Raw genomic sequence first — 22503 nt, 5'->3', positions numbered from 1 at the left:
TCCAGAAGGATGAGAACTTTGTGAACAGCATGTAGAGTGAGACAGGCACACCGCAGGTAGAGTGCACAGGGAGAAAGGGACTGTCAGACAGAACAGAAGCAGGATGTAGTGCAGCATCCCCTGTGTCCATCACTCTCTCTGACAGGTTTTCCATTTTGCAGATACACAGATGCTGCCGGACCCCGGGATTTTATCCAACATTTTCTGTTTTGATTTTAGATTTCCAGCACCTGCAGCATTATCCTGATATTTCCATTTCGGATAATGCCGGGGAAGTGGCTTCCCAGAGGAGCTCAGCAAAAACTAAATCTGTGGCACAAAGGGTGCCTGAAACTCAACCAGAATAGAAATGAGATTTAAAAGCAGGCAAATGGGGTGAGCTTAGATGGTCTTTTTGGTCGGCATGGAGCAGTTTGGGCCGAAGGGCCTGTCTGCATGCTGTAGATTCCATGATTCAGTGAAGGACAGAAAGGTAGAAAGTGGAAAGCAGAGGAAACAAAGCTCGCAGCAATTTGGGCCATAGTACAAAAACTGTGTGAAAATGTTCCAAAGACAGTGTAACGGCGCTGTATCTGAGTGCACAGAGTATTCACTGTCAGGTAGAAATATTGTAAGAAGTCTCACAACACCAGGTTAAAGTCCAACAGGTTTATTTGGTAGCAAATACCATAAGCTTTCGGAGCAGAGCTCCTTCGTCAGATGGAGTGAATATTTGTTCTCAAACAATGCACAGACACAGAAATCAAATTACAGAATACTGATTAGAATGCAAATCTCTACAGCCAGCCAGGTCTTAAATGTACAGACAATGTGGGTGGAGGGAGCATTCAACACAGGGTGAGCATCTTGGGGATAGCGATCATAATTCTATCTCCTTCACGATAGCATTGGAAAGAGATAGGATCAGGCAGGCTAGGAAAGTGTTTCTCTGGAGTAAAGGGAAATACAGTGTCATCAGGGAGGAAATTAGACGGGTAAATTGGAAGGAGGCATTCTTGGGGAAAAGTACCGAAGGAAAGTGGAGGATTTTCAAGGAATGTTTGTCTGGAGCTCTGCATGACAACGTTCCGATGAGACAGGGGGGTGTTGGTAGGGTACGGGAACCGTGGTGCACGAAGGTTGTGATGAACCTGGTGAATAAGAAAAGAGAGGCGTACAGAAGGTTCAGAGAGCTAGGAGGTGTTAAGGATTTAGAGGAGTATACGGGATGTAGGAAGGAGCTTAAGAAGGAAATTAGGAGAGCGAGAAGGGGTCATGAGAAGGCCTTGGCGGGTAAGATTAAGGAGAATCCCAAGGCTTTCTACAAATATGTCAAGAGTAAAAGGATGAGATGTGAAGGCATAGGACCCTTAAAAGGTGAAGGGGGAAAAGTTTGTGCGGAACCGTTAGAAATGGCGGAGCTGCTTATTGAATACTTTACCTCGGTATTCACGGTGGACAGGGATCTGGGTGGTTGTACTGCTGGTTTGCGGTGGACAGAAAGGATCGAGCATGTGGACATAAAGAAAGAGGATGTGTTGGAACTATTGAATGGCATCAAGGTTGGTAAGTCGCCGGGACCGGATGGGATGTACCCCAGGTTACTGTGGGAGGCGAGGGAGGAGATTGCGGAGCCTTTGGCGATGATCTTTGCATCGTCGATGGAGACGGGAGAGGTTCCGGAGGATTGGAGGATTGCAGATGTGGTCCCTATATTCAAGAAAGGGAACAGGGACAGCCCGGGAAATTACCGACCGGTGAGTCTAACCTCAGTGGTTGGTAAGTTGATGGAGAGGATCCTGAGAGACAGGATTTATGATCATCTAGAGAAGTTTAGTATGATCAAAAGTAGTCAGCACGGCTTTGTCAAGGGCAGGTCGTGCCTTACGAGCCTGGTTGAGTTCTTTGAAAATGTGACCAAACACATTGACGAAGGAAGAGCGATGGATGTGGTCTATATGGACTTCAGCAAGGCGTTCGATAAGGTCCCCAATGCAAGACTTCTTGAGAAAGTGAGAGGGCATGGGATCCAAGGGGCTGTTGCCTTGTGGATCCAGAACTGGCTTGCCTGCAGAAGGCAGAGAGTGGCTGTGGAGGGGTCTTTCTCTGCATGGAGGTCAGTGACCAGTGGAGTGCCCCAGGGATCTGTTCTGGGACCCTTGCTGTTTGTCATTTTCATAAATGACCTGGATGAGGAAGTGGAGGGATGGGTTGGTAAGTTTGCTGACGACACCAAGGTAGGTGGTGTTGTGGATAGTTTGGAGGGATGTCAGAAGTTGCAGCGAGACATAGATAGAATGCAAGACTGGGCGGAGAAGTGGCAGATGGACTTCAACCCGGATAAGTGTGTGGTGATCCATTTTGGCAGATCCAATGGGATGAAGCAGCAGTATAATATGAAGGGTACCATTCTTAGCAGTGTAGAGGATCAGAAGGACCTTGGGGTCCGGGTCCATAGGACTCTTAAATCGGCCTCGCAGGTGGAGGATGCGGTCAAGAAGGCGTACGGCGTACTGGCCTTCATTAATCGAGGGATTGAGTTTAGGAGTCGGGAGATAATGCTGCAGCTTTATAGGACCCTGGTTAGACCCCACTTGGAGTACTGCGCGCAGTTCTGGTCACCTCATTACAGGAAAGATGTTGAAGCCATTGAAAGGGTGCAGAGGAGATTTACAAGGATGTTGCCTGGATTGGGGGGCATGCCTTATGAGGATAGGTTGAGGGAGCTTGGTTTCTTCTCCCTGGAGAGACGAAGGATGAGAGGTGACCTGATAGAGGTTTACAAGATGTTGAGAGGTCTGGATAGGGTAGACTCTCAGAGGCTATTTCCAAGGGCTGAAATGGTTGCTACGAGAGGACACAGGTTTAAGGTGCTGGGGGGTAGGTACAGAGGAGATGTCAGGGGTAAGTTTTTCACTCAGAGGGTGGTGGGTGAGTGGAATCGGCTGACGTCGGTGGTGGTGGAGGCAAACTCGTTGGGGTCTTTTAAGAGACTTCTGGATGAGTACATGGGATTTAATGGGATTGAGGGCTATAGATAGGCCTAGAGGTGGGGATGTGATCGGCGCAACTTGTGGGCCGAAGGGCCTGTTTGTGCTGTGGCTTTCTATGTTCTATGTTCTATGTTAAAGAGATGTGTATTGTCTCCAGACAGAACAGCTTGTGAAATTCTGCAAGAATCCCGGGATAAAAGCATGGGAGTTGTAAACCCAGGACCTGCAGAGTCTTATTCGAGCCGTGCGGCCTACAGCGGGTGTTTGTGAAGCCATCGCTCCCTCCCTACCCCGACTCCCGGCTCCATTTCTCCCGCAGCCCCACAGACTCACCTGCTGAAAAAAGCCCGGGTCCCGGGTTTACAACTCCCATGCTTTTATCCCGGGATTCTTGCAGAATTTCACAAGCTGTTCTGTCTGGAGACAATACACATCTCTTTAACCTGTGTTGAATGCTCCCTCCACCCACATTGTCTGTACATTTAAGACCTGGCTGGCTGTCGAGATTTGCATTCTAATCAGTATTCTGTAATTTGATTTCTGTGTCTGTGCCCTGTTTGAGAACAGAGACCACTCCATCTGACGAAGGAGCAGTGCTCCGAAAGCTTATGGTATTTGCTACCAAATAAACCTGTTGGACTTTAACCTGGTGTTGTGAGACTTCTTACTGTGCTTACCCCAGTCCAACGCCGGCATCTCCACATCATGACTACCATCGACGGTAGAAATATTAACAGAGCAAAGTAATACAGGCGACTCGGATATGATTCTGATTATTGAGCTGTGACTGCAGGGTGACCAAGGTTGGGAAGTGAAATTCAAAGACTGTTAGATATTTCAGAAGGACAGACAAAAAAGGAAAGAGATTGGGTGGTGTTGTAGTTAAGGATGAAATTGACAGAGAGAGAGAATATTGGATCAGAAATCCAGTTGTAGAATCCGTCTGTGTGGAGTGAAGACGCAGCAAGAGATGGGGAAAATTAGTGAGAGTTATCAATGGTCCTCCAGATAGCTGTGTTAAACTGGGGATTACATTAAACAGGAAATCTCAGCTCCGTGTAATAAGCATTCTGCAGTAATCATGGGAAACTTCAATCTCGGAAGAGATTAAAGATTAATTTACATATAGATTGGGAAAATCAACAGAGCAACAAGAATCCGACAGGTGACTTCCTGGAGTGAACTCCTCACCACAACTGAATCTCGGTGATTTATACAAATTCCACCCAAACCCATTGGGATTGGGCGTTACAAACCACCTCCAATTATTTCCAAGTTCTTAAATTGAGAGATTTATTGTGAGCGGTTTCTGACCTGGAGACTCTTGGGTGCTTTGTTGGAACTCTGTTACGAAACTCCGCTGAGTTATTGTTGTCTCGGCTGTGGAAAAGAAATGAAACAGGAATTGTCAATGAATGGGATGTCCGGTATTCCCGCACTGGGACAGCGGCAGTTCGCAAAGCAGACTGTGTATGGTGTTAATTATCCCTCAGCACAATCAATTTCCACACAACATCCACAGGATGTTCCACAGGATAGATAAATTTTCACAGGACAGATAAACCTTTCCACAGGATAGATAACGTTTTGAACAGGAAAGGAATTAAGGGTTATGGTGAGCGAGCGGGTAAGTGGTGCTGAGTCCACAAAAAGATCAGCAATGATCTTATTGAATGGCGGAGCAGGCTCGAGGGGCCAGATGGCCGACTCCTGTTCCTAGTTCTTATTTTCTTCTGTTCTTATCCACAGTCAGTTGCTGCAAATCCCTCGGCCTACTGTCCCAGTCACCTTCCATGGAGCAGACAGAGACTGCATCAAAGGCCGCCCCATGGCCGTGCCTTCAGGTTTCCGGAGTCAAAACTTTACAACTTTACAACACGAAGGTTGATGGGGTTGTGGATAGTCTGGAGGGATGTCAGAAGTTACAGAGGGACATAGATAGGATGCAAGACTGGGCAGAGAAGTGGCAGATGGACTTCAACCCAAATAAATGCGTCGTGGTCCATTTTGGTAGGTCAAATGGGATGAAGGAGTACAATATAAAGGGAAAGACTCTCAGTATGGTAGAGGATCAGAAGGACCTTGGGGTCCGGGTCCATAGGACTCTAAAATCAGCCCCGCAGGTGGAGGAGGTGGTTAAGAAGGCGTATGGTGTGCTGGCCTTTATCAATCGAGGGATTGAGTTTAGGAGTCCAGGGATAATGATGCAGCTATATAAGACCCTCGTCAGACCCCACTTGGAGTACTGTGCTCAGTTCTGGTCACCTCACTATAGGAAGGATGTGGAAAAGATTGAAAGGGTGCAGAGGAGATTTACAAGGATGTTGCCTGGATTGAGTGGCATGCCTTATGAGGATAGGCTGAGGGAGCTCGGTCTTTTCTCCTTGGAGAGACGAAGGATGAGAGGAGACCGAATAGAGGTGTATAAGATGTTGAGAGGTATAGATCGGGTGGACTCTCAGCGGCTTTTTCCCAGGGTGGAAATGTCTGCTACGAGAGGACACAGGTTTAAGGTGCTGGGGGGTAGGTACAGAGGAAATGTTAAGGGGAAGTTTTTCACACAGAGGGTGGTGGGCGAGTGGAATCGGCTGCCGTCAGTGGTGGTGGAGGCAAACTCAATAGGGTCTTTTAAGAGACTCCTGGATGAGTACATGGAGCTTAATAGGATGGAGGGTTATAGGTAGGTCTGGAAGATAGGGATGTGTTCGGCACAACTTGTGGGGCTGAAGGGCCTGTTTGTGCTGTAGTTTTTCTATGTTTCTCACTCTCTTCCCAAATCTCCTGCTTCTTTCACTGTCTGTCCTCCTTGGCAGTGTGGGACTCATTCAGAATCAGTGTGTGAGCCGAGGCAGTTTACAGTGGTGCAGATACTGAAGCAGACTGTGTCTATGTGCAGTTAGAGCTGGACTATATCCAGGCTTGGGCAGTAACTGGCTCACAACATTCACACCACACCGGTTCCAGACACTGCCCATCTCCAACAACAGAGAATCTAACCATCACCCCTTGACATTCAATGGCATCACCATCACTGAATCTCCCACTATCAACATCCCGGGGGTTACCATTGACCAGAAACTGAACTGGACCCAACCATATCAATACTGTGGCTTCAGGTACAGGCCAGAAGCTGGGATCCTGTGGAAAGTAACTCATCTTCTGACTCCCCCAAAACCAGTCCACCATCGACAAGGCACAAGTCATTCGTGTGATGGATGGTTTTCCACTTGACTGAATGAGTACAGCTCCACCAACACTCAAGAAGCTGACACCATCCAGGACAAAGCAGCCTTGCTTGATTCCTACCCCTTCCAAAAATATTCACTCCCTCCACCACTGAGGAACAGTGGCAACAGTGTGTACCATCTATCAGGTAAGGCGGCACGGTGGCCCAGTGGTTAGCACTGCTGCCTCACAGCGCCAGGCATCTGGGGATTCCCAGATTGGGTCATTATCTGTGTGGAATCTGCACATTCTCCCCGTGTCGGCGTGGATTTCCTCCGGGTGCTCCGGTTTCCTCCCACTGTCTGAAAGATGTGCGGGTGAGGTGGATCGGCCGTGTTAAATTCCCCCTTCGTGTCAGGGGACTAGGTTGTGTAAATTACAGGGATAGGGCCTGGGCGGGATTGTGGTTGGTGCAGACTCGATGGGCCAAATGGCCTCCTTCTGCACTGTAGGGATTCCATGGATTCTATGGAAGACGCACTGCAGGAACTCAACAATGTTCCCAAGGCAGCACCTTCCAAATACATGACCACGAACATCGAGAAGGACAAGGGCAGCAGATATGGGGAACAGCACCATCTGGGGGTAAGCTTTCAAGTCACTCACCATCCTGACTTGGAAATACATCACCGTTCCTTCATTGTCACTGGGTCAAAATCCTGGAATTCCCTCCCTAACAGCACTGTGATGTACCTACGCATCAGGGACTGTAATGGTTCAGGACAGTAGCTCACCACCACCTGCTGGTGGTGCTATTCCCTGACACGAAGGGGCAATTTTAGCATGGCCAATCAGCCGAACCCGCACATCTTCAGATTGCGGCAGGAAACCCACGCAGACACGGGGAGAATGTGCAAACTTCACACAGACAGTAATCCGAGGCTGGAATTGAACCTGGGTCTCTGGCGCTGTGAGGCAGCAGTGCTAACCACTGTGTCACCGTGCTGCCCCGGGTCCCTGGCACTGTGAGGGAGCAGTGCTAACCACTGTGTCACCGTGCTGCCCCGGGTCCCTGGCACAGTGAGGGAGCAGTGCTAACCACTGTGTCACCGTGCTGCCCCGGGTCCCTGGCACTGTGAGGGAGCAGTGCTAACCACTGTGCCACCGTGCTGCCCCGGGTCCCTGGCGCAGTGAGGCAGCAGTGCTAACCACTGTGTCACCGTGCTGCCCCGGGTCCCTGGCACTGTGAGGGAGCAGTGCTAACCACTGTGTCACCGTGCTGCCCCGGGTCCCTGGCACTGTGAGGGTGCAGTGCTAACCACTGTGTCACCGTGCTGCCCCGGGTCCCTGGCACTGTGAGGCAGCAGTGCTAACCACTGTGTCACCGTGCTGCCCCGGGTCCCTGGCGCTGTGAGGCAGCAGTGCTAACCACTGTGTCACCGTGCTGCCCCGGGTCCCTGGCGCTGTGAGGCAGCAGTGCTAACCACTGTGTCACCGTGCTGCCCCGGGTCCCTGGCACTGTGAGGGAGCAGTGCTGACCACTGTGTCACCGTGCTGCCCCGGGTCCCTGGCACTGTGAGGGAGCAGTGCTGACCACTGTGTCACCGTGCTGCCCCGGGTCCCTGGCGCTGTGAGGCAGCAGTGCTAACCACTGTGTCACCGTGCTGCCCCGGGTCCCTGGCGCTGTGAGGCAGCAGTGCTAACCACTGTGTCACCGTGCTGCCCCGGGTCCCTGGCGCTGTGAGGCAGCAGTGCTAACCACTGTGTCACCGTGCTGCCCCGGGTCCCTGGCACTGTGAGACAGCAGTGCTAACCACTGTGTCACCGTGCTGCCCCGGGTCCCTGGCACTGTGAGACAGCAGTGCTAACCACTGTGTCACCGTGCTGCCCCGGGTCCCTGGCGCTGTGAGGCAGCAGTGCTAACCACTGTGTCACCCAAAATAACAGTCTTAGTCATGTAGCTGCACAAATACTTTTCAAAAGACAAAATTGTACCCGCCTCTACTACTACCTCTGGCAGCTCATTCCAGACACTCACCACCCTCTGTGTGAAAAAATTGCCCCTCTGGACACTTTTGTATCTCTCCCCTCTCACCTTAAACCTTTGCCCTCTACTTTCAGACTCCCCTACATTTGGGAAAAGATATTGACTTTCCAGCTGATCGGTGCCCCTCATTATTTTATAGACCTCTATAAGATCACCCTTCAGCCTCCTACGCTCCAGAGAAAAAAGTCCCAGTCTATCCAGCCTCTCCTTATAACTCAATCCATCAAGGCCCGGGAGCATCCTAGTAAATCTTTCCTGCACATTGCACATGTCGGGCGTATACCCACTGGAGCTCGAGGTGATCTTACTGAAAGATATAAAATCCTGTGGGGAGGCTAACTCGTGCACATTGAGGTAGAGTGAGGCAGATTTTGGTGAGGCAAGTGGGGGGCAGACAGGAAAATGGGACAGATCACACATGACCCTGTTGAATGGGTGAGCAAGTTCAAAGGGCCAAATGGCCTCCTCCTGCCCCTGTGCTCCTACGTTGCTATGGGAGACCATGCATAAGATGACAAATGGATCTGAGGGAGGGTGATATTGTATATCGTGGAAACCATTGGTACAAAACTGGTGGAATTTTGACCCTGAGCACAGAGATGAAAAATGAGAGATGGATAAAAACAGCACAGTAAATACAGAATGATTACCTGTGTCTGTGCTGTTGATTGGTCCACTGTCAATGCTGCCACCTATTCCTTTGACAGCACAATATGGAGCAGCCCAGCCTTCCTCACAGTGACAGTGGCCTTCACTGTTACAAACCTGAAAGAAAAACCACAACAATTCACATATCTTCCCAATTTCCCGTATTTGTCCCATATCCCTCTCCACCCATCGCACCCATCTAACTGTCTAAATGCTTTTTAAAAGACAACATTGTACCCGCCTCTACTACCACCTCTGGCAGCTTGTTCCAGACACTCACCACCCTCTGTGTGAAAAAAACTGCCCCTCTGGACACTTTTGTATCTCTCCCCTCTCTCCTTAAACCTGTGCCCTCTAGTTTTAGACTCCCCTACCTTTGGCAAAATATATTGACTGTCTACCTTGTCTATACCCTTGTCTATGCAGAAAATACGGACACGTGGGATTGAGGGTGATTTAGTGGTTTGGATCAGGAATTGGCTGGCTGTAAGAAAACAGAGGGTGGTGGTTGTTGGGAAATGTTCATCCTGGAGTTCAGTTACTCGTGGTGTACCGCAAGGATCTGTTTTAGGGCCACTGCTGTTTGTCATTTTTATAAATGACCTGGATGAGGGCGTGGAAGGATGGATTAGTAAATTTGCGGATGACACTAAAGTCGGTGGAGTTGTAGACAGTGCGGAGGGAAGTGGCAGTTACAGAGGGACATAGATAAGCTGCAGAGCTGGGCTGAGAGGTGGCAAATGGAGTTTAATGTGGAAAAGTGTGAGGTGATTCACTTTGGAAGGAGTAACAGGAATACAGAGTACTTGCCTAATGGTAAGATCCTTGGTAGTGTGGATGAACAGTGGGATCTGGGTGTCCTTGTGCATAGTCCCTTGTTGATAGGGTTGTTAAGAAGGCGTACGGAATGTTAGCTTTTATTGGTAGAGGGATTGAGTTTCGGAGCCAGGAGGTCATGCTGCAACTGTACAAAACTCTGGTGTGGCCGCATTTGGAGTATTGCGTACAGTTCTGGTCGCCGTATTGTAGGAAAGATGTGGAAGTGTTGGAAAGGGTGCAGGGGAGATTTACCAGGATGTTGCCTGGTATGGTGGGAAAATCGTATGAGGAAAGGCTGAGGGGCTTGAGGTTGTTTTCGTTAGAGAGGTTAAGAGGTGACTTAATAGAGGCATACAAGATGATCAGAGGATTAGATAGGGTGGATAGTGAGAGCCTTTTTCCTCGGATGGTGATGGCTAGCACGAGGGGACATAGCTTTAAATTGAGGGGTGAGAGATATAGGACAGATGTCAGAGGTAGGTTCTTTACTCAGAGAGTAGTAAGGGCGTGGAATGCCCTGCCTGCAGCAGCACTGGACTCGCCAACATTAAGAGCATTCAAATGGTTATTGGATAAACATATGGACGATATTGGAATAGTGTAGATTAGGGGGGCTTTAGATTGGTTCTACTGGTCAGCGCAACTTCGAGGGCCGAAGGGCCTGTACTGCGCTGTAATGTTCTATGTTCTCTGTTCTACCCCTCATTATTTTATTGACCTCCATAAGGTAACCCCTCAGCCTTCTACGCTCCAGAGAAATAAGTCCTGCCTCTCCTTACAACCCAAACCATCAAGTCCTGATAGCATCCCAGTAAACCTTTTCTGCACTCTTTCTCGTTTCGTAACATCCTTTCTATAATAGGGTGACCAGAACTGTGCACAGTATTCCAAGTGTGGCCTTACCAATGTCTTTTACAACTCCTTCATTCAATGTTCTGACTGATGAAACCAAGCATGCCAAATGCCTTCTTCACCACTCTGCTCACCTCTGACTCCACTTTCAAGAAGCTATGAACATGTACCCCTAGATCTCTTTGTTCTGTAACTCTCTCCAACGCCCTACCATTAACTGAGTAAGTCCTGCCCTGGTTCAATCTACCAAAATGCATCACCTCGCATTTATCTAAATTAAACTCCATCTGCCATTCGTCAGACCATTGGCCCAATTGATCAAGATCCCACTGCAATCCGGTGGAGGCGGCTGAGGGACTTCACTGGTGCATTCTGGGAGAAGTCGGCCAGCACTATCTCCTAAGAAGTGTGAAGCGGAAGATCTGGAGTCAAGGAGCGGTAATCCCGAAACACTACATTAGTGTTTCCCTCCCTCCCTCCTCCTCTGACCAAAAACAAACGCCACTGTGAGAGGGTAAAAGTAAAGGTAAGAGTTTTACATCCAAGTTCCGCGCAAGCATTAAGGCTCTAAGCTCGTCTGTTTTGCCCGTGACGCTCCTTGCATTGAAGCAGATGCACTCCAGACCTCCAGGCCCACTGAGGTCATCCTCCCCCAGAATGCTCTTCCTCTGAGATAGCCTTGTCTTGGCCCCAACCTCGTCCCCAGCCTCTATGCTTATTGACCTATTGTTCTGATCCCCACCCCCCTCCCACATTAGTTTAAACCCACCCTAACCACACTGCCAAAACTCCCAGCGAGGATATTCGTACCCCTCCAGTTTAGGTGCAACCCGTCCTTCCTGTACAGGTGCCATCCTCTCTTGAAGACTTCCCAATGATCCACGAATTCGAAACCCTCCCTCCTGCACCAGTCCTTTAGCCACGCGTTCAGCTGTGCAGTCTCCCTGTTCCTCGCCTCACTAGCTTGTGGCACTGGGAGTAGTCCAGAGATCGCTACCCTCGAGGCCCTGCTTTTCAGCCTACTACCCAACTCCCTGAATTGCTCTCGCGGGACCTCCCTGCTCTTTCTGCCTACGTCATTTGCACCAATGTGGACAATGACCTCCGTCTGGTTACCCGCCTTTTTTAGGATGCTTCCTACCCGCTCAGAGACATCCAGGACCCCGGCACCAGGGAGGCAGACGACCATCCTGGAGTCTCGTTCACGCCCACAGAACCGCCTGTCTGTGCCTCTAACCATTTCATCCCCCACTACTATTGCTCTCCTGGTTCCCCTCTTTCCCTTCTGAGGTAATTCACTTTGGTAGGAATAACAGATGTGTTGAGTATAGGGCTAACGGGAGGACTTTGAATAGTGTGGAGGAGCAGAGGGATCTAGGTGTATGTGTGCATAGATCCCTGAAAGTTGGGAATCAAGTAGATAAGGTTGTTAAGAAGGCATATGGTGTCTTGGCGTTTATTGGTAGGGGGATTGAATTTAGGAGTCGTAGCGTTATGTTGCAACTGTACACAACTCTGGTGCGGCCGCACTTGGAGTACTGTGTGCAGTTCTGGTCCCCACATTACAGGAAGGATGTGGAGGCTTTGGAGAGGGTGCAGAGGAGGTTTACCAGGATGTTGCCTGGTATGGAGGGAAGATCCTATGAGGAGAGGCTGAGGGATTTGGGATTGTTTTCGCTGGAAAGGCGGCGGCTAAGAGGGGATCTTATTGAAACATATAAGATGATTAGAGGTTTAGATAGGGTGGATAGTGATAGCCTTTTTCCTCTGATGGAGAAATCCAGCACGAGGGGGCATGGCTTTAAATTGAGGGGGGGTAGTTATAGAACCGATGTCAGGGGTAGGTTCTTTACCCAGAGGGTGGTGAGGGATTGGAATGCCCTGCCAGCATCAGTAGTAAATGCGCCTAGTTTGGGGGCGTTTAAGAGATCCGTAGATAGGTTCATGGACGAAAAGAAATTGGTTTAGGTTGGAGGGTCACAGTTTTTTTTTTAACTGGTCGGTGCAACATCGTGGGCCGAAGGGCCTGTTCTGCGCTGTAATGTTCTATGTTCTATGTTTATGAGCCACAGAGCCCGATTCCGTGTCAGTGACCTGGTCACTGTGGCTTACCCCTGGAGGGTCATCCCCCCCCCCCACAGTATCCAAAATGGTATACTTATTTTGGAGGGGGACAACCACAGGGGATCCCATCACTGACTGCTCTCTCCCCTCCTCTCTCCCGTCTGACACCCATCCCTTACTGTTAAGGGGGACAACCACCGGGGTACTCTCTGATACGTGACCTTTACCTTTAATAAGTTACCCCGAATCCCTTAAGAAACAACATGGGGCAAACACCATTGGTGGGGGTGGTATACAGACCACCAAACTGTCGTGATAATGTTGGAAAAAGAATTAGACAAGAAATCAGAGATGCATGTGTTAAAGGAACATCTGTGATTATGGGCAACTTTAATCTGCATATAGATTGGGAGGGTCAAATTAGTCACAGTACAGTAGGAGGAGGAATTTCTGGAGTGTGTACGGGATGGTTTCTGGAGCAACACATTGAGGAACCAACAAGGGAACAGGCCATTGTGCACTGGGTGTTGTGCAATGAGAATGGATTAGTTGGCAATCTAGTTGTGAGCGAACCCTTGGGGACGAGTGACCATAATATGGTAGCATTCGTTGTCAAGGTGGATAATGATGTAGTTGATTCTGAGACCAGGGTCCTGAATCTCAGTAAAGGGAACTGATGGTATGAGGTATGAATTGGCCATGATGGACTGGGAAACATTACTGAAAGGAAAGACAGTGGACAGGCAATGGCAGGCATTTAAAGAACAAATAGGTGAACTCCAGGGCCTTGCTCGACCCGAGACCGGAAAATCCCGCCCAAGGTCAACGGACCTTCCCGTTGTCCGCCCCTTGCCTGCCCCGATGCCTGTGGTGGGCAGGGTGGTAGAATTCCTCATAGTATTCTAATAAAGATGGCCTCTGGGAAGCATTAACATCCTTGTCCATGTGCAGAGCCCAAGCTGAACATAATGCATCATCTGAGGCCAAATGTAGACTGGACAAAGACTTTGCATTCTAATCGTATAATCCGTAACTCTATCAGACTGATTGGAAGCAGAGTGATATCATTCCATACCCCTTTGTTATTGCAGGTCTGGTCACAGCTTTGTACATTGAATAACATCACATTCTGACACTTTGTGTCAATACAGGCCTATGGAATAAACACAATCACACATTATCGTCATCACAGTGTCACAATCATCAGGGTTTAGTAATGTGTCAAAACATCTGACTCCAAACTCTCTGAGACCGTGTCCAGGTTCGGGAAGTTTGACGGGATCAGTTGTTGGGGCCGCAGATGGTCAGAGATTGCTGGGTGATGGAATCGGATTCACTGATTCCCTCACACATAGAGTCATCGAGGTCATAGACTCAGAGGTTTACAGCATGGAAACAGGCCCTTCGGCCCAACTTGTCCATGCCGCCCCTTTTTTTTTAAACCCCTAAGCTCGTCCCAATTGCCCGTATTTAGCCCATATCCCTCTATACCCATCTTACCCATGTAAACGCTTTTTAAGAACATAAGAAATAGGAGCAGGAGTAGGCCATCTGGCCCCTCGAGCCTGCCCCGCCATTCAATAAGATTATGGCTGATCTGAAGTGGATCAGTTCCACTTACCCGCCTGGTCCCCATAACCCCTAATTCCCTTACCGATCAGGAATCCATCTATCTGTGATTTAAACATATTCAGCGAGGTAGCCTCCACCACTTCAGTGGGCAGAGAATTCCAGAGATTCACCACCCTCTGAGAGAAGAAGTTCCTCCTCAACTCTGTCCTAAACTGACCCCCCTTTATTTCGAGGCTGTGCCCTCTCGTTCGAGCTTCCTTTCGAAGTGGAAAGAATCTCTCCACCTCTACCCTATCCAGCCCCTTCATTATCTTATAGGTCTCTATAAAATCCCCCCTCAGCCTTCTAAATTCCAACGAGTTGACAACGAGAGACAAAATTGTACCCGCCTCTACTACTACCTCTGGGAGCTTGTTCCAGACACTCACCACCCTCTGTGTGAAAACAATTGCCCCTCTGGACACATTTGTGTCTCTCCCCTCTCACCTTGAACCTATGCCCTCTCGTTTTAGACTCTCCTCCCTTTGGGAAAAGATATTAGAACATAGAACAGTACAGCACAGTACAGGCCTTTCGGCCCACGATGTTGTGCCGAACCTTTTACAAAACCAAGATCAAGCTATCCCACTCCCTATCATCCTGGTGTGCTCCATGTGCCTATCCAATAACCGCTTGAAAGTTCCTAAAGTGTCCGACTCCACTATCACAGCAGGCAGTCCATTCCAAACCCCAACCACTCTCTGAGTAAAAAACCTACCTCGTACATCCCTCCAATATCTCCCACCACGAACCTTATAGTTATGCCCCCTAGTAACAGTTACATCCACCCAAGGAAATAGTCTCTGAACGTCCACTCTATCTATCCCCCTCATCATAGAATCATAGAATCATAGAAACCCTACAGTGCAGAAGGAGGCCATTCGGCCCATCGAGTCTGCACCGACCACAATCCCACCCAGGCCCTACCCCCACATATTTTACCCGCGAATTCCTCTAACCTACGCATCCCAGGACTCTAAGGGGCAATTTTTTTAACCTGGCCAATCAACCTAACCCGCACATCTTTGGACTGTGGGAGGAAACCGGAGCACCCGGAGGAAACCCACGCAGACACGAGGAGAATGTGCAAACTCCACACAGACAGTGACCCGAGCCGGGAATCGAACCCGGGACCCTGGAGCTGTGAAGCAGCAGTGCTAACCACTGTGCTACCGTGCCGCATCATCTTATAAACCTCTATTAAGTCGCCTCTCAACCTCCTCCGTTCTAAAGAGAAAAGCCCCAGCTCCCGTAACCGTTCCTCATAAGAACTACCCTCCAAACCAGGCAGCATCCTGGTAAATCTCCTCTGCACTCTTTCCAGCGCTTCCACATCCTTCTTATAGTGAGGTGACCAGAACTGCACACAATATTCCAAATGTGGTCTCACCAAGGTCCTGTACAGTTGCAGCATGACCCCACACCTCTTAAACTCAAACCCCCTGTTAATAAACGCTAACACACTATAGGCCTTCTTCACGGCTCTATCCACTTGAGTGGCAACCTTCAGAGATCTGTGGATATGAACCCCAAGATCTCTCTGTTCCTCCACATTCCTCAGAATCCGTTGACCCTGTAATCCGCATTCAAATTTGTCCTACCAAAATGAATCACCTCGCACTTATCAGGGTTAAACTCCATCTGCCATTTTTCGGCCCAGCTCTGCATCCTATCAATGTCTCTTTGCAGCCTACAACAGCCCTCCACCTCATCCACTATTCCACCAATCTTGGTGTCATCAGCAAATTTACTGACCCACCCTTCAGCCCCCTCCTCCAAGTCATTTATAAAAATCACAAAGAGCAGAGGACCCAGCACTGATCCCTGTGGTACACTGCTGGTAACTGGTCTCCAGTCTGAAAATTTTCCATCCACCACCACCCTCTGTCTTCTACGAGATAGCCAGTTACTTATCCAATCGGCCAAATTTCCCTCTATCCCACACCTCCTTACTTTCTTCATGAGCCGTTCATGGGGGACCTTATCAAACGCCTTACTAAAATCCATGTATATGACATCAACTGCTCTACCTTCATCGACACACTTAGTTACCTCCTCAAAAAATTCAATCAAATTTGTGAGGCAAGACTTACCCTTCACGAATCCGTGTTGACTATCCCGGATTAAGCTGCATTTTTCTAAATGGTCGTAAATCCTATCCCTCAGGACCTTTTCCATTAACTTATCTTTGAAGGTGACGTCACAGGTGGAGAAGGTGGTGAAGAAGGCATATGGCATGCTTGCCTTTATAGGACGGGGCATAGAGTATAAGAGTTGGGGTCTGATGTTGCAGATGTATAGAACGTTGGTTCGGCCGCATTTGGAATACTGCGTCCAGTTCTGGTCGCCACACTACCAGAAGGACGTGGAGGCTTTGGAGAGAGTACAGAGGAGGTTTACCAGGATGTTGCCTGGTATGGAGGGGCTTGGTTATGAGGAGAGATTGGGGAAACTGGGGTTGTTCTCCTTGGAAAGACGGAGGATGAGGGGAGACTTAATAGAGGTGTATAAAATTATGAAAGGCATAGATAGGGTGAACGGTAGGAAGCTTTTCCCCGGGTCGGTGGTGACGTTCACGAGGGGTCATAGGTTCAAGGTGAAGGGGGGGAGGTTTAACACAGATATCAGAAGGACATATTTCACACAGAGGGTCGTGGGGGCCTGGAATGTGTTGCCGGGCAAGGTGGTGGAGGCGGACACACTGGGAACGTTTAAGACTTATCTAGACAGCTATATGAACGGAGTGGGAATGGAGGGATACAAAAGAGTGGTCTAGTTTGGACCAGGGAGCGGCGCGGACTAATTGTTCCTTGTTTCTCGTTTCAAGGCTTCATTCTATGATCATCTTGCTGGTGCCAGTACAGAGCGAGATTGCGGATAGTTGGGAACCTGTCTCGGGGGCAGGGAATTCATATGGTGTTCGTGGAAGTGGAAATGACTAGGGTTGGGAAGCATTTTCCGATCGGGGCCATTGTGATCTCCTGGACTCGTTTCGATCGCCTCAGGGGGTCGGAGAGGAATTTCCCAGATTTTTTTTCCCCATATTGGCCCTGGGGTTTTCACTCTGGGTTTTCGCCTCTCCCTGGAGATCACATGGTCTGGAATGGGGGGGTGGGGGTGAGTTAATAGGTTGTAATGAACAAAGCATCGTAGCTGTGAGGGACAGCTCGGTGGATAGGATATTGGTATGTAGATAGGCTGGAAAATTGGGCGGGGATCCTGGATTCAGGATTCAATCCTGGACCGGGGAGCGGCGCGGGCTTGGAGGGCCGAAGGGCCTGTTCCTGTGCTGTATTGTTCTTTGTTCTCTTTGTTGTTCTCTTTGTTCTTACCGACCACCGAAGTAAGATTAACTGGCCGATAATTACCAGGGTCATTCCTATTTCCTTTCTTGAACAGAGGAACAACATTCACCACTCTCTAGTCCTCTGGCACTATCCCCGTGGACAGTGAGGACCTCCCCGTGGACAGTGAGGAACAAGTCCCCAAGTCCCCTAACATCCCTGCTTTTCTCAACAGTAAATACTGATGAGAAATATTCATTTCGGATCTCGCCCATCTCTTGTCGATCCACACTTAGATGACCTTGTTGGCTATCTAGCTGATTTGTGCCTCTCATTATTTTATCGACCTCTGTAAGGTTACCCCTCAGCCTCCTACTATCCAGAGAAAAAAGTCCCAGTCTATCCAGCCTCTCAATCCATCAAGTCCCGGTAGCATCTTAGTAAATCTCTTCTGCACTCCTTCTAGTTTAATAATATCCTTTCTATAATAGGGTGACCAGAACTGCACACAAGTGTGGTCTTGTACAACTTCAACAAGACGTCCCAACTCCTGTATTCAATGTTCTGACCAATGAAACCAGGCATGCCGAATGCCTTCTTCACCACTCTCCACCTGTGACTCCAATTTCAAGGAGCTATGAACATGTACCCGGAGATCTTTGTCCTATAACTCTCCCCAATGCCTTATCATTAACTGAGTAAGGCCTGCCCTGGTTAAATATACCAAATGCATCACCTCGCATTTACCTAAATTAAACCCAGTGGGCTGACAAATAGTGGGCTATTTGTCAGCACATTGGCCCAATTGATCAGGATCCCATTGCAATCTGAGATAATCTTCTTCACTGTCCACTGTGCCACCAATCTTGGTGTCATCTGCAAACTTACTAACCATGCCTCCTATATTCACATCCAAAGCATTCATATAAATGACAAATAACAGTGGATCCAGCACCGATCTCTGAGGCACACCACTGGTCACAGGTCTCCAGTTTCAAAAAACAACCCTCTACAACCACCCTCTGTCTTCTGTCATCAAGCCAATTTTGTATCCATTTAGATACTTCACCCTGGATCCCATGAGATTTAATCTTATGCAACAATCTACCATGTGGTACCTTGTCAAAGGCCTTGCTAAAGTCGATGGAGACAACATCAACGGACTGCCCTCATCTACCCTCTTGGTTATTCCTTCAAAAAACTCAGTCAAATTTGTGAGACATGATTTTCCACTCCCAAAGCCTTGTTGACTGTCCCTAATCAATCCTTGCGTCTCTAAATGTCTGTAGACCCTGTCTCTCAGAATACCTTCCAACAACTTACCCACCACAGGTGTGAGGCTCACTGGCCTGTAGTTCCCAGGCTTTTCCCTGCTGCCCTTTTTTAACAAAGGCACAATATTTGCCACCCTTCAATCTTCAGGCACCTCACTTGTGACGATCAATGATTCAAATATCTCTGTTTGGGGACCTGCAACTTCCTTCCTACCCTCCCACAATGTCCTGGGATACACTTCATCAGGTCCCGGGGATTTATCGACCTTGATGTGCTAAGACTTCCAGCACCTCCTTCTCTGTAATATGTACACTCCTCAAGACATCACTATTTATGTCCCCTAGTTCCCGAACATCCCTGCTTTTCTCAACAGTAAATACTGATGAGAAATATTCATTTAGGATCTCGCCCATCTCTTGTGGATCCGCACTTAGATGACCTTGTTGATCCTTAAGAGGCCCTACTCTCTCCCTAGTTACTCTTTTGCCCTTTATGTATTTGTAGAATCTCTTTGAATTCTCCTTTGCCTTATCTGTCAAAGCAATCCCTTTTTACCCTCCTGATTTCTCTCTGAACTCTACTCCTACACCCCCGATACTTTTCAAGGTATTCACTTGATCCCAGCTGCCTATGAGTGTCATGTGCGTCCTTCTTCTTCTTGACCAGGGCCTCAATATCCTGAGTCATCCAGAGTTCCCGACTTCTTCCAGCCTTGCCCTTCACTCTCAGAGGAATGTGCTTACCCTGAACCCTGGTTAACACACTTTTGGAAGCCTCCCACTTCCCAGATGTCCCTTTACGTTCCCACAGACTCCCCCAATTAACTTTTGAAAGTTCCTGCCTGTTATCATCAAAATTGGCCTTGCCCCAATTTAGAATTTTAACTTTTGGGCCAGACCTATCATTGTCTGTCGCCAACTTAAAACTAATAGTTGAAACGTAAAACCTCTCTTTACACCACTCTGAGGTCCCTATCTGCTTCAAGAAGACGACCATCATCCCGGTACCTAAGAAAAGCCTAGCAGCGGCCTTAATGACTATCGGCCGGTGGCTCTGCCATCCATCATTATGAAGTGCTTCGAAAGGCTAGTCATGGCACGAATCAATTCCAGCCTCCCGGACTACCTGGATCCACTACAGTTTGCCTACCGCCGCAACAGGTCCACAGCAGACGCCATCTCCCTGGCTCTGCACTCAACCCTGGAACATCTAGATAACAAGGACACTATGTCAGACTCCTATTTATTGACTACAGCTCAGCCTTCAACACCATTAGTCCCACGAAGCTCATCTCCAAACTCCATGGCCTGGGCCTCGGCACTTCCCTCTGTGACTGAATCCTGAACTTCCTAACGCACAGACCACAATCAGTAAGGATAGGCAACAACACCTCCTCCACGATCATCCTCAACACCGGTGCTCCACAAGGCTGTGTTCTCAGTCCCCTACTATACTCCTTATACACCTATGACTGTGTGACCAAATTTCCCTCCAGTTCGATTTTCAAGTTTGCTGACGACACCACCATAGTGGGTTGGATCTCAAACAATGACAAGACAGAGTACAGGAATGAGATAATGGATCTGGTGAACTGGTGTGGAAACAATAATCTCTCCCCCAATGTCAACAAAAAGGAGATTGTCATCGACTTCAGGAAGCATAAAGGAGAACATGCCCCTGTCTACATCAACGAGGACGAAGTAGAAAGGGTCGAGAGCTTCAAGTTTTTAGGTCTCCAGATCACTAACAACCTGTCCTGATCCCCTCATGCTGAGACTATAGATAAGAAAGCCCACCAACGCCTCTACTTTCTCAGAAGACTAAGGAAATTTGGCATGTCAGCTACGACTCTCACCAACTTTTACAGATGCACCATAGAAAGCATCCCATCTGTTGTATCACAGCTTGGTATGGCTCCTGCTCTGCCCAAGACTGCAAGGAACTACAAAAGGCCATGAATGTAGCCCAATGCATCACGCAAACCAGCCTCCCATCCATTGACTCTGTCTACACTTCCCGCTGCTTCAGCAAAGCTGCCAGCATAATTAAAGACCTCACGCACCCCGGACATTCTCTCTTCCACCTTCTTCTGTCACAAAAAAGATACAAAAGTCTGAGGTCACGTACCAACCGAATCAAGAACAGCTTCTTCCCTGCTGCTGTCAGACTTTTGAATGGACTTACCTTGCATTAAGTTGATCTTTCTCTCCACCCTAGCTATGACGACATTCTGCACTCTCTCGTTTCCTTCTCTATGAACAGTATGTTTGTGATTATCGGGCCTGGGACTGGACTGGACTTCAAAAGCAGGGAAGAACTATTCTTGAGTCGGTTGGTACGTGACCTCAGACTTTTGTATCTTTTTCCCGACGAAAGAAGATGAAAGAAAGAAAGTCCGGGGTGCGTGGGGTCCATAATTATGCTGCTGCTTTGCCGAGGCAGCGGGAAGTGTAGACAGAATCAATGGATAGATTGGGTGACATTCACGACCTTTTGTAGTTCCTTGCGGTCATGTTCAGAGCAGGAGCCAGACCAAGCTGTGATACAACCAGAAAGAATGCTTTCTATGGTGCATCTGTAAAAGTTGATGAGAGTCATAGCGGGCATGCCAAATTTCCTTAGTCTTCTGAGAAAGTAGATGCTTTGGTGGGCTTTCTTAACTATAATGTCGGCATGGGGGGGGACCAGGACAGGTTGTTGGTGATCTGGAAACCTAAAAACTTTACGCTCTCGACCATTTCTACTTTGTCCTCGTTGATGGAGACAGGGGCACATTCTTCTTTAGGCTTCCTGAAGTCGATGACAATCTCCTTCATTTTGTTGACATTGAGGGAGAGATTATTGTTGCTGCACCAGTTCACCAGATTCTCTATCTCATTCCTGTCCACTGTCTCATCATTGTTTGAGATCCAACCCACTACGGTGGTGTCGTCAGCAAACTTGAAAATCGAATTGGAGGGGAATTTGGCCACGCAGTCATAGGTGTATAAGGAGTACAGTAGGGGGCTGAGAACACAGCCTTGTGGGGCACCGGTGTTGAGGATGATCATGGAGGAGGTGTTGTTGCCTATTCTGCTGTGGTGGAATTCAAACCCGGTCCCCAGAACATTAGCTGAGTTTCTGGATCAATAGTCCAGTGATAATACCAACAGCCCATTGCTAATTTAGCACGGCCAATGCACACAACCAGCACGTCTCTCAGACTGCGGGAGGAAACCGGAGCACCCGGAGGAAACCCACGCAGATATGGGGAGAATGTGCAGACTCCACACAGAAAGCGACCCAATCCGGGAATCGAACCTGGGTCCCTGGTGCTGTGAGACAGCAGTGCAAACCACTGTGTCACCGTGCTGCCCCGGGTCCCTGGCGCTGTGAGACAGCAGTGCTAACCACTGTGTCACCGTGCTGCCCCGGGTCCCTGGCACTGTGAGGGAGCAGTGCTAACCACTGTGTCACCGTGCTGCCCCGGGTCCCTGGCACTGTGAGGGAGCAGTGCTAACCACTGTGTCACTGTGCTGCCCCGGGTCCCTGGCGCTGTGAGGGAGCAGTGCTAACCACTGTGTCACCGTGCTGCCCCGGGTCCCTGGCACTGTGAGACAGCAGTGCTAACCACTGTGTCACCGTGCTGCCCCGGGTCCCTGGCACTGTGAGACAGCAGTGCTAACCACTGTGTCACCGTGCTGCCCCGGGTCCCTGGCACTGTGAGACAGCAGTGCTAACCACTGTGTCACCGTGCTGCCCCGGGTCCCTGGCACTGTGAGACAGC

General features: G+C 49.0%; 1 protein-coding gene across 1 annotated transcript in view; it reads right to left on the bottom strand.

Moving 5' to 3' along the window:
- LOC144487737 (disintegrin and metalloproteinase domain-containing protein 12-like) overlaps window positions 1–22503 on the bottom strand; it is a gene marked incomplete at its 3' end in the record, with an annotated part of 102911 nt that overhangs the window by 31932 nt on the left and 48476 nt on the right. The window contains exons 7-9 of the mRNA XM_078205809.1: window positions 13643–13720; window positions 8835–8949; window positions 4287–4352 (exon numbers count right to left, since the gene is read on the bottom strand). Of these exons, the coding sequence (XP_078061935.1) occupies window positions 4287–4352; window positions 8835–8949; window positions 13643–13720 (259 nt within the window). The remainder of the gene's footprint in view (window positions 1–4286; window positions 4353–8834; window positions 8950–13642; window positions 13721–22503) is intronic.

This window comes from Mustelus asterias, unplaced genomic scaffold (assembly GCF_964213995.1).
Source record: "Mustelus asterias unplaced genomic scaffold, sMusAst1.hap1.1 HAP1_SCAFFOLD_1005, whole genome shotgun sequence".
Lineage (NCBI taxonomy): Eukaryota > Metazoa > Chordata > Chondrichthyes > Carcharhiniformes > Triakidae > Mustelus > Mustelus asterias.
This window is presented reverse-complemented; position numbering and strand designations above follow the sequence as displayed.